The following is an 18,701-nucleotide window of genomic DNA, read 5'->3' on the forward strand; positions in this document are numbered from 1 at the left end:
ATCTTGGTTTACTGCGCAGGTGCAGATTTTTGCGCGAAATTTCAAAATGGCGCCTTCCGTTCTTATTTTTTGTAAGGAAGCTACATATTAAACTTGAATATGACGCAGTCGATCGTCGTCCAAGGTAGGTTTTTGGTATCTTGTGAATAATTGAAGCTTAAATTTGTCAGTATACATGAAAATATTCATTTTTTCGCTGTCATTATCTGATTTTTCAGTGGGGCAGTGTGGAAATCAGGTAAGCTGTTGCATTTTCAATGTTTAGCAGAAAATCAGTACACTGAGCCACACATAAAAAAACTACGCAAACAGAATCTTACATTTGTGATTTGAGTGAGGTTCTTACATATGTTAGAATTGCTAAGCAATAAGCTTATTGTACGAAACAAAATATTGGAATTGTCAATTCATATTATAGTTTTTATTGCAAAAATTTCCGCACAGCGTCTAAATTTTACAGCACTTGCTCTTGAATCGTGAAATGTATGTGTGAAATCTTACTTAAACAAACTGGCAATTAATAATCAGTCCATCTAATCAACAACTAAATATTTAACTGTCACAACTTTTAGCTGGCCAATGATACAAACACATGGTAAGCTTATTGTTGCTTTAAAAAGATTTAAAAAGGCGTGATTTTATTTTTAAACAGATTGGCTGTAGGTTCTGGGACTTGGCATTAAGAGAGCATGCCAGCACTAACAAGGTAATATTTGTTATGGGCTATGATGATGGGTATTGTGGTTGGAGATTACGCACTGATAAATTCAAACCTGCAACTTCCTCCCCCCCCCTCACCCCTCTGCCCTTAGGGGATTCTATTTGCAATAAAAACCTACGATTATGGGTAGGATTTCCATTTTTATTGCAAAAGGAAGTGCAAATTACAAAGACCTTGTATGGTAATGGGCACAATTTTTGCTTTTATCACAAAATGAAACACAAAGCAGCTGACAAAACATTAGAGTAACATTTTCTGGAGAAAATTCAAGGCCAGTGCAAAAACTCCAGTGAATCTGAGCTAAAACAGCAAAAAGCAATCTGAAAAGTCATTTGGATCGGTTATGCTCTCAGCACCTTCAATAATTGGAGAATGGTTGGGCATTGACTGATCACTGATATTGTTGTTTGGGGCTCTATTGGTATGCTGGTATTTTTTTTTACAAAAAACCTGACCCGCATGAGCTCTACCTTACTAACCAATCCAATTTGTATAATGGAGACCCTACCTGGGACCTAGGGTAGCATCAACCTAGGTTTACATTAACATACCCACCGGCTACAATGTATGCCCAACTAAAGAATAACATCATGTTTAGTTAAACCTGGTTTGGCAAAATGGGTGGGAACAAGCTCAGACTTGCACTCTCATTGAATAATTATACTGAAGCCAAAAAACATCAGTGAGAAACTTATTTTTAAGTAAACAGATTTCAAACTTGCTTTAGTATTGGTGTTAGTTAAAATTTATGTTGAACTCTAACATTTAGATCTGTACATTGTTTTCCAGATGGCCCAAGCCTTACACACACCTAAAGTACCTTTAACCTCCTTTTCTTGCAAAGATGGAGAGGAAGGATTTATTGTATAATGTGTATTAAATATTTTTCTTGCTGTTTCTAGCATGGAATATATGATGAATCCCTTAGTAGCTTCTTCCGCAATGTTGATACAAGGTATGGTGGAAAAATCTAAATTACTCCGTTCTTTCATATTTCTCTAACATTCAAAAACTCATTAATTATTCATAAGCCCATTCACCTATCACATGGTCAATAACACATTACGTACAGTGACTGTATACGGATAAAACTCCTCCTTATTAGTATGCAGTGTTTTATCAGCTGATAAAATACTCCTCATTAGTATGCGGTGTTTTTCTTGAATGCTAATTTTCAACCTTCACAAATGCATCATTGTTATGAACTCTATCCACACACGCTTTTGCAGGAATGTTTTTGAAGCCGTTCAAAAAACTTGCAACACATGCTTTATCACATGTTAAACCACTCGGCTGTACATGTACCTCGTGGTTTTAAACCCAAAAAAACATCCATGTTCATGTTATAAACATTACATATTAATTGAAATTTGAGTTCAATAAATCGGTAGTAAGAGTCATTTTTTTCATTCTCTCTTTCCTTTCTAGATACAAGAATCCAGTTGATATCCCAGTGGGAAACTCAAAGCAGAAGATCAAATCACTGAAAGCTAGGGTATGGATAGTTTTTGTTCTTAAAACATTCCATTTGATTTATAAATTTAATATTTAATATTAATTTAACAACATAATGCTAACAACATAATCATATTAATGCAGTTAGACTAATAGAGGTACATGTAAGGAATCTTTCTAGAAGCTATAGGGACTTTTTAAAACGATAAATAACTTATCAGAAATCAGCACTATATACGCTGTGGTTCAAATTTTTTGTTTGGTTTAAAAGTTTTCAAACCAGTTTGATGTTTATTTCCCTTTGTCATTCAATTCAATTTTGTCTTGGATTATGGTAATGAACACCGTCCAAAGCAAAACAAAAATGAAATTTAAACCCCCCAAAATTTTTAACCACAACAACATTTGCTAATAATTGTTATTCTAGGAGGAATTTGTGACCCCAAAGATGTTACAGCATTTTGGTTACCATTACCAAATTTCTATCAGCAACATATTTGGACAAAATATTTCCTTCCTTTTCATAAACAAATGCTTTGTTTATATTTAGGTTTTCTTTTCTTTTTTCTTTTTTTATTTGGGGCTAACCTCTGTTACCTCCTTTTCATATATGGTTAATATTTATTATTCAATTGGTAATAATTATTTGTATGAATAAAGTATTATTATTGTCTCTATTCCAGGCAGTCATGATAGACATGGAAGAAGGTGTTGTTAATGAGATCCTCAAGGGTCCTTTACGTGACGTATTTGACTGTCAGCAACTACTTACTGATGTGTCAGGATCGGGAAATAACTGGTAAGTTCACTGTCAATCGAACTGTCTCATATGAACATCCTGCTACAAGTGCATTGCATACTTAGGAAAGCAGGGTGAAATAGCCAAATAGCCAGGTCAGCCAGGCTTGTAATAGCTGGGTGAAGGCAGCTGGTCAAGGAGATACCTCAATACCAAGCTATGGTAGTGGAACTTAGGTGGCATCCACTCCTCATTGGCCAACTGTCAGTGCGGTAACCACCCACTTCTGTGCTACTGCTTGTTATATTACTTGACAACAGTAAGACCTATACTACAATATGGCATGCAAGTCTGGCAAGATATTTCAGAATTTCTTTCAAATAAGCTGGACCCAGCATTCAGGTTCCTTCATTTCATTCGCTAGCAAATATGTGAATAGTTATTCAAGATGTTTTTATTGTTCCTATAGTAGTTGTAGTTTGATTATTTATTGATTGTGAATTTATAGCCCTTTAATTCAGTTGATTCGGTCTGCAATGTGGCAATTAAATGGTATATTTTATTAAAATGTTGTTCTCTCTTGGAATCTTGATACCAAGTTGTTGGTGATAATGATGATGATTTTGATCATGGTGGTCATGATTATGGTATTGAGGATGGTGATAGTGATAATGGATGATGATGATGATGATGATGATGATGATGATGATGATTATGGTGGTAGGAAAGATGGTGACGCTCATGCAAGATTTTAATTAATAAATAAGCACAGTGTTTTAATGAAAACAAATTTAACCAAGATTTCTTAGAGATGGTTTTTTGGAAGGTGGCAAGTTGCCTAATCCCATGTAGTTGGTTAATTGGAAGGTAATATAAAGCTAGTCTGTGTATAGTGACTTAAAAATAATAAATGAGCCATGAGTGTCTTGTCCAGGAAAATTTACTTCTGAGTTCAGACTGCAACTGTTGACCTTGAGCTCAAAACTTAGAGTACAAAATACTGTTCAACAAAATATCCATGATACCTTTCCTGTAGCAATTTGATTCAAATTCTGAGGGTTAGGGGTTGTCAAAAGCCAAACTTTTTAGAGGAAAGTATAAAAATAAATTGGAATTTCTACTGTGGAAAGGTATTGATATTTTTTGTACCTCCACCAGGGCAACAGGATTCATGATGTATGGACAACAGTACAGAGAACAGATCAGTGAAGTGATCAGACACGCTGCTGAACTCTGTGACTGTCTGCAGTGCTTCTTCCTCATTCATTCTATGGGTGGCGGTGAGTGTTTTCTGTTTGCATTATACACAGGGAAATATGGTAATTGCGTGACTGCTGGTAAGGGGGTATGAATTAATACGTCATCGTTTAAGTGTGATCAAGATGCCAAGGTCACAAAAACTAACATCTGCCCATTGCCAAAGGCTTAAAGGAGGAGGGGCATTATTAGTGTTCCAGAAAAGAGAGGGGTCTCAGGTCAAGTACCAGAGAAAACTGGATTCCTAACCCGACAACATGAATGGTGAACTTAAGAAGATTTGGAGAGAACCACGACTATTGACCCCTCAAAATTCTTCATTGACTTCCTGACTTTGAAAGTTATCAGAAACACTGGTATTTATAATGACGTTTTTGGCAAAAAACCTCAACTTTCCCCATTTTTCACACACTATTGACTTTGACATTGATTGTGTGCCAGAAGGCTAATAAATTATTTTATTTTGGGGGGAACCACCACTACACTGGCGATGCATTAAACACACAAAAATCTTGAGTCTTAAAGAAATACAGTCAGAATATCAAACAGCCTGGATAAAAGCAGACAAACTAGAATTCGGAGAAACTTGACAACTTTTTACAGTTTGCAAGACATGTATGATTGACCATCGATCATCATCAGTTGCAAGTGTTCATTACAATGTGAATTTGAATGATGTAAGTTACAAATTTGAAATAAGTAAATGCTACATTGTAGCAGTCAGAATATCCTACATCACAATAGCAATGTGTTACCAACAGTAATTGCTTGTATCTTTAAATAATTTATGTCTTGTATTTTTAAATTCCATTCTGTATTTTTAAATTATTACAATGTCTTGTATTTTTAATATTTATATTTTTACTCCAGGGCCCCTCTGGATATCACCCTCGTTGCTGAATCCTGGCAAAATAAAGTTTACCTTACCTTACCTAACAGTTATAATCGAAAGGGGTCCGTGGAATAAGGCCCTAAGTGACTTTTGATGTAAGGTCAAATTCTCCTTTTGTTTCACAAGCGAATACAATAAAATTTGAATGGAGAATCTAGCAATTTATCAGAAGTCACTTAGGGCTTTTTTCCAGGCACCACTTCAATAAATTTATTGCTAATTGTAAATAAATTGCTAACTTTTTATTGTCCAAAGGTACTGGCTCTGGCTTGGGAACATCAGTGTTAAACCTTCTTGCAGATGAATATCCTGATGTGTACCGCTTCACCACAGCTGTTTACCCATCAGCTGACGACGATGTTATAACATCACCTTATAACAGGTACGTTTGCACCCTGGCACAATATTTACTCAGGCTTTCGTTAGAATAGAATGTGTTTGGTGATCCTTGGGATGGCCAGTTTAAAAAAGGTTTTAGAAAATATGTGTAAGAAACCTGAAGCTTACATCACCTTATAACAGGTACACTAAACCCATGTGAAAGAACCCAGTGGTTTAAGAACCTGCTGGCAGAAATTTGCATGCCAGGTCAAAACTGCCAATTTTTAATAAACGCCGGGTGCGTTTAATCGGGGTCCCGGCGTTTGTTTGGGGTCCTGGCGTGTATTAGCATGTAATTGAAACTTAAATTATTTGCACACAGTGACTGACACAAACGAGGAGGACGTTGGTGACATTACCGTTTATAAACTTAGAACTTTGTACTCATATCATTTACTTGCTCCTACATCATTCATAAATTGTTTATGTGCTGTTTGTTAGTGATACAAATCTTGATTGCGACAGGGTACACGTGCCGTATGTACGGTACCATAATACTGTAACTTCGGGTAATCCAGGGGAAAATTGTCCAGTACTGACAAACTGTCCCTAGGTTTCCGAGGATCGGTAATAATAAATCAATGTGGAAAAATGGCTGAAAATCGCATTTCATTATTAAACGCCGGACCCCGATTAAACGCCGGCCTCGAAAAAATGCCAGGTCAAAACTGCCGAATTTTAAATAAACGCTGGGGGCATTTAATCGAGAAAATACAGTAAATGTGGGTAACAGTTAAATTATGATAAACATTTTAACCAAGGCGTTTGACTTTGAGATTGCAAAATTTACAAGAAAGTACCAAACTGTAATTACAAATAAAAGTATTGAATTTTTGCATGTCTCAGTTGTAAATAAATACTGTATATTTAAGGATCAAACCCAAGTTTATTATTTTTCTGGTAATCAACAACTACATTTGTATATCCCCTTCATAGAAATTACGAACCTACTTAAGAACCTACTTACCCTAAGGAAACTGGATCTGAGCAAAGATGGTTTCTCCAAGTGATTTCAAGTGATGTAAGAGACTAAAACTCCTTATTCTCCATGGGAGGCAGATCAGGTTTGGATTTAATTATTAATAATAACTGAAACTTGGAAATGAATGATAAGCTAGACTTGACTTTTTAATGCTTTTAAAATCACATGGAGTAGACCATCTTTGCTCTGGTAAAAACCCTTCAAAAGTGGCCTGAGGGACATGTCCGATGAAACTGCATTCAAAATGCCATAGTGGATGACATGGGGAACGTTTTTTACCAATAGAATAATAAATTATCAACTAGTAATAACCAAAGATTAGGAAGTGCGTTCGATGATCTCGATCCCGGGCTCTCTCTCCTTTGTGATGTCATCCGCCCCTGCAAAAAATTATGCTGGGGATACCAGATGTGCGTCCCAGGATCCATCAACCCATCCACGATAAGTCCCGTAAAATCTTGACTCAAATCCGTATTAGGAAGCGTTCTTCCCACGTCGAACGCAATAAAATTGATAAAAGTAATAATTTAATTAATTATGATTGTGGTGATGATGATGATGATGATGATGATGATTACAAAGGGTAGCCACTGTTGAAGGGAAAATTCAGGGAAAAACAAAAATTTTTTCAAAGTCAGTGAAAAGTGAGGGAATTTTATTTTGGGCTAGCCACCAGGTTTGGGGAAAGGTAACGTTGTTCCAAAGACATTTACTGATTTCTGTGGCTTCGTCATCGGCTTTGTATTGTTAAAGCACTTGTCTTCAATGTCCTTGAAAACTGGTTTGTGATCAGTGAAAAGTAAGGGAATTTTTAGTATCCTGATAAGTGGAACCCCTGATTACAAAATGAAAAGTGCCTGACTTCAGAGAGACAAACTTAATATTTATTTCGCATCTTTGTTTTAGTGTTCTTGCCATGTGCCAGCTGACAGAACATGCCGACTGTGTCCTTCCAATAGAAAATCAGGTACTAGAGTAATGCCGAGGCATATCAGAATTTAGATACACACAGGTGACGATTTTAGAGGTGGGTCTCTTAAGTCATCACTATGACGACAAATCCACATTGGATTGTAATGTCATGGTTGAAGGGATCAGTTGAATGCAAAGCATTTTCATTCGACTAATTTATTCTTGTTTTCCCTGTAATCATGCTCCCATCAATAGCGTAGCTCCAGTGCTCACTATGTAAACCGCATACAACCTACAATTTCTTGATTGCCTCAGACGAAGGGCTAATGGCATCTCGAAATGTCAATCAGCACTTGAATCTCATTACGTTGGCTAATTTACATGTACCTTATAGTAACCAACTGAACTCTATTGTTAAACCAAACATTTGTAAGTTTGTGGACAAGCTTGTGTTATCATGTCAAAGGGAAAGGGAAGCAAAATGTAAGGTAGATTTTTAATCTATTTTTCAAGAAAAAAAGTAGTGGATAAGTGGAACTAATAATAATGGTGATGGTGATGGCAGGGCGGTGAGTGGTCAAACATACTAGCTGTGCAACGAAAAAATTGAAAACGGAAAAGAAACTATTGAACCAACATGCAGCTGGTGGTTTTTGAGTTGTCAAGAATATTGTATTTTTAATTACTTATTAATTTGTAAGTTCAATATATATTGTAGTTACCGTATAAATTTATTCGATTAACTGCCCTGGGCGCTTATTTAATTTTGGGCCGATGAGGGTGGGCGCTTATTCGAGGGTGGACGCTTATTATATTCCCAACATTTTCAGCAAGCGAGGTCAGTTTTACAGAATAACAAGACAAAGGATAACAAGTTTATTTCGCTTCAAAAAGACAAAAAAGGTGCAAAATCTAACATAAATAATATAAAAGTTCATTGACTACCATATCTAAAACCAATTTTGTAACACAACTGACGCTCCTCTTACTTCCACTGGGCAAGTACAGAAATGTTTTTTTTGTTGGGAGGGGTTGGGGTGGGCGCTTATTCGAGGGTCGGCGCTTATTAACTTTTTGGGCTTTCAGGGTGGGCGCTTGTTCGAGGTGGACGCTTAATCGAAGGTGGGCGGTTAATCAAATTAATATACTGTAATGTTTTATTAGCATTTCTTGAATAGGTCTTAAATCGTAGCTGTTCTGTAATCTTGGGGGAGTCACAGGTAATAATTAGAGCCACCAAGTAGGAATACTGTGAATAATATATTTTTTTATTTATTTACACCACCACCTCATACGTTTACAAGATTACAGTAGTTACATTGTGAGTTGAACAAGAACAGTTTCATAAAATACAGTAAATAATATAGAATGTTCCAAAAAACAGTGAGTGGTGAGGAGATAGTGAGCAGAGTAGTAGTTCTGAACAAATTTTAAAAGATTGTTAGTTATAAGAGATGGAAAAGTGCAAGGGTTTTGAGTTTCAGTGTGCGATTATTATGATTTAAATACATCCTGACTCAAGGAAGAGAAAAGTCAAAAATGCGAGCTACAGAATTGATGGACATCAAAAGAAATCTTACAAAGGATCATCCAAGGAGAGCCCCTAGCCATCTTTCACTAAAAGTTCTTATACATAAAAAAATCTGTTAAAAAAAGTCTTTGACTAAGGGCGGCTGGGATGGCCAGACTTCACATTTTGTCGTAATCTTTTTTTTTTTTTGGTTTGCTTGAGTACCTTGAAGAATGTACTTAATATATGCTTCTCTTTTTGTCCAAGGGACTTTTCAGTGTACTGTATAAGCAAGCGTGCATCTTCATAGTTAATAATTGTGATGGTTTATTAACAGCATATCCATATATAGCTGCCATGGCTCTTCAGCTGTCACTACCAAACAGTCACAAAAACTGCTAAAACAAACTAACAATAATGAAAAAAAAAAAAGCAATAAACTATGAACGTAAACAATTTAACTATGAAAAATTGCAATAAAATATTTCTTAAAACTAAAAAACTACAACATTTCGACGTTAGCCTAACATCATTATCATATCATTACAACACATTACTTCCATTGCGCATATGCCACTCATTGACATTCCAATCCTAGCAGTATGCAGGATATTTGTCCCATGAACCTAGTTTAATGGCCTTAGCTCCCACGAGTCTCCTGTAGCTCAGTGGTAGAGCATCCAAACTAGTAATCACTTGGTCTTAGGCTCGACTCCTGATAGGAGCACTCAGAATTTTTTCAGAGTATGCCTGTGTCATATACTGATTAATACATCATTCTCAAGTCAAAATATGTTTGTAAGTTGCAGTACTAAAAAGAACAATAAGTGATTAAAAAAAGCTGTGAGGTAAGAAAAAACTAAACTAAAAGTTTGGCACCATATCTTGACTTGATAATGACGTTCAGCTAATGTCAAAATGCCTTTGATTTTTTAAAGAAATATTTTATGGCAATTCTTTATAACTAAAAGGCTTTTCTACATCACTCTTTCTTTGTTTAACATATAGTCCCAGGCTAAAACAAAACTATTAACGTTTATAAAAGGGTAACAGTCTCAAGAGTGAAAACCTGAGAAAATCCCCATTGTTTGTGCCTTTTTAACTTTTGAAGTTAAAAGCTCTTTGGATTAGTCATGTAACACTTGTAACATATGAAAGTCAAAATTATAATCACAAGAATGAAAGGAGAGAAAACAATGTAAAACAGAATTAAACAAATTATGCAGGGAATTGATTTCCCTCGTGGAGAGTACCACATATCTGGCCCACAGAATCCTTTGGAATCCTCCTTCTTCTCTGTAGCTTCCACCTACACAATTTCAAAATAAGCATTACTATGGCACAGGTTACGAAATCTAGCCATCATCTGTCCCATGACCGAGCCAGTAAGGGGCATGGGTCTATTCCTTACTTGACGTCACAAACTGATTTGCATTGTAAAAATGCATGCAGAGCAATTTGTGACGTCATGTAAGGAATAGACCCATACCCCTTACTAGCTCGGTCAAGGGACAGATGATGGCTAGATTTCGTAACTTTTACAGACTATAAAAGTCAAGATTTGGTTGAAAAAAGGCGCAAAAAGGCTCAATGCATTGCGAACAGGTGCAAAGATTTATTTAAGCGAAAATAAAATTGGGGAGTTAGGTGCACTTTAAGCCATTACAACCTACATCTTCGTCAGCATTCTTGTTTGGTGCATCTTCAACTTTTATGTCAACTTCAGTCGTAGAAGCCATGTTCGTGAAGAGTTAGTATTAAATCGCCGCTGTGTTTGAATTATGCTGTTCTTTTGGTCTCACTTGGTGAAGCTGTACTTGGGATTGTTTACTAAGAAAGAAAAGTATTAAAGCTTAAGCAGTTCTACTTACACATCATTCAATGCATCAGTTTATGTTAAAAGCTACATGTAATTTTTGTTTGTTTATGCGTAAGCAAATCGCTTATGATCAAACTCAAATACTGTAAAAAACATTCACTCACGCTTCCACATGACAATAGCTTAACATGTAACACTGAACTTGTTTACATAAGTGAAACTAGACACTGTTTTTATGTATACAGTCGAACCTCCCTTTGCGACCACCTCTCGTAAGCGACCACTTTTCCAAAACACCAAGAGTTTTCAAGTCAAATCACTATAGATGGAACCTCTCGTAGCCGACCACCTCTCGTAAGCGACCACTTTTAGGCCCGGTTCAAACGTCGCATTTCACATGTGCCGAATAAAACTCGAGAATTAACTGCATGTGAAATGCGACGTTTGAATCAATTAAATTCGACAGTTTTGAATTAAATTCGACTTATGTCGAATCTGCGACTGAAACAGTCAAATATTCGACTTAAGTTCGACATTTGATTCAGACGTCACATTTCACATGTGCCGAATATAATACATAAATTATAGTAAATTATTATTATTCATTTTGTAACCACAATCCGTAAATGCCATGCGCAGAAGAGTATAAACAGCACTTTGAAAAAATGGCGGGAAGCGAAGGAATGTGCAGTTCGTGCTTTTTAAAAACAAAATATACTTGTTTGACGTGTAGCAATTATTATTGCATGAGGCGCTCGGTGTTTGAAAATGAAAAGGACACTCCTGGGTGGAAAGAGGGAAAATCTGTGGCATATTGTGAGACGTGCTTCAATGAAACGATGAAAAGAGGCGGGTTGAGTGAAGGCCAAGATGAGTCATCTTGACTTAACTCAACCCGCGCAATTTCAGCACGCTGTTGGCAGTGAAGATATTGCTGCAAAGTCAAGCCGCATTCGTCAACTGGTAGCACGGAAACAAAAACATTGAAGGCGGACGGAGTTAAATTTGGCACTATTAAATTCGACGTCTGAATCAAATGCCGCAGTTAATTATTTTAGTAGACTAAAATAGGAGTTATATTCGACACATGTGAAATGCGACATTTGAACCGGGCCTAAGAGATGATTGTTTAAAATCTTCAATTGTTTTTAACCTCCCGTAAGCGACCATTTGACACACAATCGGCTGTATCTCTCAAATTAAAATTGAAAAATGTGTCGCTGTAACATATTGGCCACATCATTACAGCAGACGCTGTAAATCTCACAGTCGAAGCTATCGGAAGTGTTTCCCGATATAGCAATGAAACAATTGATGAAATACACATACACTATACTTCACACTGAAATAAAATTTGATCAGATTGCATCCATTGTAGAAAAAAAAAACTCTTATCTTTTATCTTTCTTATCTTTTTGCTTATGTTCCGTTCTCTGAAAAATCTAACAACGCTACCTGGAGTAATAAAAGAGTCAAGTTTCTTTCACAATAATTGTCTCAATCGCTGTAATTTGTGAGATACAAATAATAATCAACATAGACCCTAAGATTTTTTTTGCCTAGAATAATTTTGGACCAGTCTTAACATACTTGTAGCTAAGAAAAGTTATTACTATGGGTTTCGATAAGCACTGGCAAAAGGGTTAGGTCTCCGCAATTACCATATCTGATATTACCCGATATTTAGACCCCCTCTAGTGTGACCTCTGGTAAGCGACCACCTCCCGTAAGTGACCACATATCCTTGACATTATGGGTGGTCTCTTACCACATATCCTTGACATTATGGGTGGTCTCTTACGGGAGGTTCGACTGCAGTCTATTTTAAGCACAGCATGATTGACCACATGAGAGATTGACATATAGAACATGTATGTTTGATTTTAGTTTGCGACGAGATACAAGATTACAAGTTGTTGAACTATACGAAGTTACGAGTCAAAACGAGTTGTGTATATACACGAGTGATTAAAGTAATTTAAAGAAGATGATTTACTGCAAATACAATGGCTGAGGTCACACTTGGGCATTTTTTACCATAGTCAAATGAAGTTTACTATACGGTAAACACAATTTTTAAGTGTTACCACTTTTTTTCACTTTACCATGGTAAATGTACATTTGAGCTCCGGAAATTGTGTAGCATGTGTATTGAAATATTTGCGTCATTTCAATATTCGTGCTTTTTCTTGAAGTCTTCACATCCAACGAGTAACGCTCGAGTAATATCTACTTGGCTGAAAATATCCTGAGAAATGGCGGAAACAGCTTCAATTTAATCAGCTGAACTCGTCTCAAGATGAGAGCAGTCATCAGCTCCTGCTTTCTCTTATGAAGAAAATATGTGTGCAAAGTGATGAATCTAGACCCTCTAACTTTCCGGATAGCGGTTATTAAAACGAGAAGAGCAGAATTTCCAGAGCATATTTATTTTTGTCATCAAATTGCCGATTTGATTGACAGACCGAGGCAAGAGGCTATCTGGCTAATGTCTAAGTCAACATGCTCACTTCACCATAGTTAACTTTTGTCTACTCTCTTTTACTATGGTAAAAGCATTTATCTGTAGTAAAAGCGTATTAAAGTGTGACCTTGACCAATGTCAATAACCTCGTTCTTTCAATAAGCCATCAATATTGTTATTGGGTAAATGTTTCGTTTGTACAACCATTTTTGTTTAAGCTCATATATGGAGGACCGGACGCCTCGGAGTTTTGTTCAAAGAACACCGTTTTTTTTTTTTTTTTTTTCGTTTTTGTTTGGCAACAGGCAACATTCGGAAGAATCAACGATTATTTTAGTGATTTAAAAATCACTGGCTTCGATATCCGCCAGCCGCGCCCTGCTCACCCATATCAAACACCCCCTGGGACTGTCCTACCTGCTTTCTTCCTTCAAATGTGAATCCTCCGAGTGATTAGTTAATAGGCGGTTGATTGCGAGCAGCTTGTTCATCCGAGTGCAAGCCTAAAACGCCTTGGATTTTAAATGCAATTTGCCCAGTTTGAAATAACGTAAACAACCATTGAAGTATCAGATCAAACTCGACGGAAAATCCACTTCATCCCAGGGTCTTCTCGGTATAATTCAGCCACCTGCACCTGGATCTGGAACGTCACGCGTCACGCCATATTGTTGCAGAGGCCATTTACGTACGACGGTAGACCCGATGGTACGAGAAAGGGCTTTTTTCAGCCTCTTTCAGTGAAACTAGAAATTTCTTGATGGAGAGATTGATAAAGATTAATTCGTTCTTCTAAACGATCTCAAAATAACAGAAAATCCTGAGTAAAGAGCGGTGAACGCAAACCTCAAAGCACTGGATGAAGCCGTGTCACGCAATCTTTGAAACATTTAACAAGTATTTCACATAGTTATGGTATTCAGAGTCTTGCAATTTACGTAAAAAATTATGCTCTTCCCGTGAACCGTGTTTACTATAAAGACAAGTTCTTTGGGAACCGGGGGCCGTTATCATTTTCGTGCATGACTTTTTTTCTTACAAATTTTATACGAGTGATCCACATAATTTTAATTTATAAAGTAAGTACTGTACATGCCGGCATGTACAAAATCAAGTGCGTCACTGTTCTACCAATGAATCCAGCTCACTGAAACATAGGGTATAATTCCATAGCCACCATCTATATTCTACGGCTTTCAACGCTTAAAAATGTGGTTATTTTCGACGTTGTTGGTTGTGACATTTTATTCTTGTTGGTCGTTTATATTTCCTGCGAGTCTTGAATTGCTTCTTGGGGGTTGGGGCAGGGCGGGGGAGGGGGTACTCCCCTCAGTAAGCTAAATAGGCTTGTGTGGCTCCAAAGGGTATGGCTTTTGAGCCGTTTTGGTCAGTTTTCACCATTTTAGAAATCAGGTCTGAAAAGGGTACTGGAAAATTACAGAGGTGGTTCACTCAGAATTTCTGATGGGGCTATCTGCAAAGCTCAGGCGCTCAACTCTACTTTGTCTGTCATCAAGAGAAACAGATTTGGCAGTAAAGACCTGTTCTGTTCACACTTCTGACAGTGGGATGCCTCACCTGGTATCCCCATTTTTATGCACCAGACAACTGATGCCTAGATATCAGATAAGCATGTAATGCCTCCATCATCAATAATTTTAAACGGACTATACACATGATATATATCTAGCATTCCCATTTTCACAAGCATCATGTCTAGTAGGCTCACTATTTTACCACCTGCATGCAACCATCCATCAAGAAACACCAATCCGTTGAACAGCCCTCAAATCAACTCGCCACTTTCTAATGTCCACATTTGTCAGCCAGACTGCCATTCCACTTGTTTCAAAATTACTGCACCTCTCCCCATCTTATACTGCTACCTCAAAATGTCATATTTTTCCCGACTTTCACTACAGCGTACTCCAGGCTTTTTTACTTGGCATTCTTTTTCTCAAATTCTTATTCTGCAATATTAATCTTATATTCCATTTTCCAGGCCTTGATGGACATATGCAACAAAGTTTCAAGTGCCCTTCCACCATCCAAGACTGGTAAAAAGGTGTACCCTTCAAACAGCCAATCACGTGTCAAAGCCAGTAGCGCCATCACATCAGGGGATGGTGGTGTTGAAAAAGGACCAGAAAAGCCCTTTGATAACATGAATAACATCGCTGCTAATCTGATCTTGAACATGACAAGCTCTGCACGATTTGAAGGATCCTTAAATGTGGACTTGAATGAAATAACCATGAATTTGGTGCCATTTCCCAAGATCCACTACCTTGTTTCCAGTCAAACACCACTGTACTCTCTCACTGATGTCAACCTGCCTCCCAGAAGGCTTGATCAAATGTTCACAGATGCTTTCTCAAAAGATCATCAACTTATAAAAGCTGATCCAAAACACAGCTTGTACCTGGCATGTGCTTTAATGTTGAGAGGTAATGTTGAAATTTCTGACATCAGGAGGAATATTGAGAGGTTAAAACCAACTTTACACTTTATACACTGGAACCAAGAGGGTTGGAAAACAGGATTGTGTTCTGTACCACCAGTCGGCCATCCTTACTCACTACTAGCTCTGGCAAACAACACTTGTATCAGACATACATTTCAGGACCTCAAGGACCGCTTTATGAAGCTTTACAAACGCAAGGCTCATGTTCATCATTATACTCACATCGATGGCATGGAAGTTGCACAGTTTGATAGCAGTATCGAGTCACTCAACACTCTGATTAACGAGTATGAGACCCTTGAAGCACAAATGGGTAGGACTGTGGAGGACATTCAGAGATTAACAATTGCCTGAGGAAATCTGCACCTCAAGGGTCTTTAACCAATCTGGGAGCTTCAGCAAGACACTCACAACAACATATTGACAATGTTGTATGCAATATTTCTCAGATGAATTTTGCAACATGGGTATAAACAAGGAAAATGCTAGTGATAGATTAGGACATAGAGATGTTTCAAGTAATTAATCAGACCTCAGAGCCCAATTCATCTGTATACAAAGAACAAGAAAGGCAGATTTCTTCTATCTTTGTACTCTTGTTGACAATAATGGTCAATAATTTCTGCTGACAGTTCAAATGACAACAATTTCCATTCTGTTGTGTTAAGCAAAGGGTTGGGGGTGGGTAAAACAATGGTATTCATTTTTTTCAAACCCCTCAAGACCTTGGAGGTTCAATCATTGATACAGAGACTGCATGAAGTTTTTTGTTCAAATCATTCAGGTTTCAAAAAGTCATTGGAACATTCTGGACCCAACGAAAAAAGTATGTTTTTGTGCTCACTGATTGGCACAGATAAAATTATATTTTACGTGGAAAAGAGCCTGGAAAACTAAGCAGGGTAAATGCCCGTTCAATGCAAAACCCATTCACATCCATAGAATATTACGTATTTGCAGAAGTCCATTAAAAAAAAATAAACCAGACCAACATTTATTTCCATTGTTTCTTTTATTATTTTGTTTCAACTTCTCTATGCTGCAGCAACAACGTCCACTCTAGTCAAACAATCCTGCAAGAAAAACAAAAGAAGGTTAAGATAAGTGTCCCACAAAATTTTATTGGTAAGATTCATTCACCTTGGGTGAATGCAACTATGATGATTTTACATTTCATCAGTAGTACTTTAGCAACTCGGATTCTGAAGTGGAATCACCTTCGCTGATCATATATCAGAGGTGTAGTATCATCACAGCCACATTTGTTACTCTTATTGAAAGACCATTGTCAAATGCAACAGAACAAACAATGCCAAAGTGAGTGTTTTGTTAGAAATAACGACATGATAAGCTTTTGCATCAACTGGAAACTCGGAAAAAAAATCTTAGCTCTAGATGGGATTTGAACCCACGACCCTCTGTGATCTAGTCGGATGCTTTAACCACTGAGCTACTGGAGACTCTATGGTGAGGTCTTTGACTAGAACTGCATCACGCAGTAACATAGTCAAATCAATACAGGCCCATATGACTCATAACTGCATCACGCATTTGATGCAAAAGCTTATCATGTTGTTATTTCTAACAAAATAGTCACTTTGATATGCCTTAAGGTACACACTCGCCTTCTCAAGATGTCTTTTGGAATAATAACGGACCATTTCATATTTTTTGCCCAGCTTCAAATGTGCATCTTCTTAAATACCAAGAGCACTTGCAAAATTGTGCTTTCTCGGCATAGTTTTAAACCGGGCAAAAATGTCCCTGTCTTAGTAGGTACCACCCATAAGAAACCCAAGTATCTGAAGATGTGCAGAATGTATGCACAGTAACAAAAGTAGGTGCTGTCCTTAAGTATAAATGTTCAGTTGAACTCACCAAATCCCATGTCATCATCTGACTCTTCTTCTTCTTCCTCCTTCTTTTCCTCCTTCTTTTCTTCTTCCTTAGTCTCAGCAGCACCGCCGGCAGCAGGAGCAGCTCCACCAGCTGCTGGAGCAGCACCGCCGGCACCAGGAGCACCAGCAGCCTGGATCAGACTGTCGAGATTGTGTCCTTCAAGGGCTTTGGCAAAGAGACTTGGCCAGAAGGGTTCCACGTCAACTTTGGCAGCCTTGATCAGCTTTTCAATCTTCTCAGCCTGTTGAATATTATCAACACTGACAATTAAAAAAATTGATTACACTGCCTTGATGCACAGCTTGGGGTATGTTATAATCAAAGGCAGGGAATCAACTTGTGTTTGAAGGAAACCGTTACCTTTTGGGATCATTAGTTTAAATTACTTAAAGAATTTAAAGAGAACCATCAAATTTTACTGTTACTTTTTTTTGGTGGGGGTTGATGGTATAGTCAGAGACTTCAGTCTGGTCTGTCCCATTGATGTTCACACAAGAGAGTTTGATTGTATGCAAGGAGAGCTTGTTTTGAATTTGGCTTGTCCTGGACCAAAGAGCCAGGGACAAGAGAAATCAGATAAATTCATATTGTTTCCCGAGAATTCACATGAGGTGAAAATATTTTGTGCAGATAGCCATATATATATTATTGACTTGTCTTATATAACAAAGGATTCGCCATTCAATAAATCGATGCCTTAGCTTAATTTATATCCAAACAACCATTTTTTCCCTGACTAAATTCATTGATAAGCAACCTACAATGTCGCTACTGCCAGCACGTGCAAACCTTTCGTCGATTATAGGCAATTTTTTTTAAATTTTAATGTACACCAGTTAAGGAGCGGCTCAGATTCTAAAATGGAATCACCCTTTTACAGTCATATGTCAGAGGTGTAGTATCATCACAGCCACATAAAGTACATAATAACATATTTTTTAAGTATTCCGCCATTTTGATTTTCATCACCTACCGTGATGGCGACACCATCGTCGTGGAGAATGAGAGCGCTGTACACACAAGCGAGTTCAGAAGTTGATGCCATTTCGTTCTTTAGTTTCTTATGTTTCTATTTCGCCAAGAAATACGGATGTAGGTTGCCTTGATGAAACGATTCAAGCGGATGCAAGGCCTTAGCTCTGAGTGAGAACTCTACACCTTCAGTGACGAGATAAGAGAGGAAAGAGTATTGGAGTTCGCTAGGAA

The 18,701-nt window shown here is 37.4% G+C and overlaps 3 protein-coding genes and 1 long non-coding RNA gene across 5 annotated transcripts in view; 2 read left to right on the plus strand and 2 right to left on the minus strand.

The window, feature by feature from the left end:
• The first annotated feature begins 14 nt into the window (after positions 1-14).
• Positions 15-16,595, plus strand: LOC146480905 (tubulin epsilon chain-like). Its single transcript, XM_085109250.1, has 10 exons — positions 15-124; positions 219-238; positions 653-706; positions 1,624-1,676; positions 2,150-2,216; positions 2,860-2,975; positions 4,074-4,195; positions 5,320-5,446; positions 7,334-7,394; positions 15,135-16,595. Exons 1-10 carry the CDS (start codon positions 100-102, stop codon positions 15,948-15,950), a joined length of 1,461 nt encoding a protein of 486 aa, XP_084965376.1. The 5' UTR covers positions 15-99; the 3' UTR covers positions 15,951-16,595.
• Positions 8,587-13,802, minus strand: LOC146480906 (uncharacterized). Its single transcript, XR_014864652.1, has 3 exons — positions 13,550-13,802; positions 10,523-10,679; positions 8,587-10,158 (listed from the first exon to the last, which is right to left on the minus strand). It is a non-coding gene; the product is annotated as an uncharacterized LOC146480906 (long non-coding RNA).
• LOC146480907 (large ribosomal subunit protein P1-like) lies at positions 16,590-18,684 on the minus strand. Of its 2 annotated transcripts, XM_085109279.1 has the most exons (3): positions 18,469-18,684; positions 17,475-17,736; positions 16,590-16,669 (listed from the first exon to the last, which is right to left on the minus strand). In XM_085109279.1, exons 1-3 carry the CDS (start codon positions 18,538-18,540, stop codon positions 16,656-16,658), a joined length of 348 nt encoding a protein of 115 aa, XP_084965405.1. In that variant the 5' UTR covers positions 18,541-18,684; the 3' UTR covers positions 16,590-16,655. The 2 variants fall into 2 exon arrangements, with proteins under 2 accessions (XP_084965405.1, XP_084965406.1); XM_085109280.1 differs by lacking the exon at positions 16,590-16,669 and having other exon boundaries at positions 17,446-17,736.
• Positions 17,669-18,701, plus strand: part of LOC146480908 (uncharacterized) — a 42,335-nt gene continuing 41,302 nt past the window's right edge. The window contains exon 1 of the mRNA XM_085109245.1: positions 17,669-17,802. The gene's annotated coding sequence lies outside the window, so the exon portion shown is untranslated. The remainder of the gene's footprint in view (positions 17,803-18,701) is intronic.

This window comes from Pavona decussata, unplaced genomic scaffold, assembly GCF_977016875.1.
Source record: "Pavona decussata unplaced genomic scaffold, jaPavDecu1.1 SCAFFOLD_52, whole genome shotgun sequence".
Classification (NCBI taxonomy): Eukaryota; Metazoa; Cnidaria; class Anthozoa; order Scleractinia; family Agariciidae; genus Pavona; species Pavona decussata.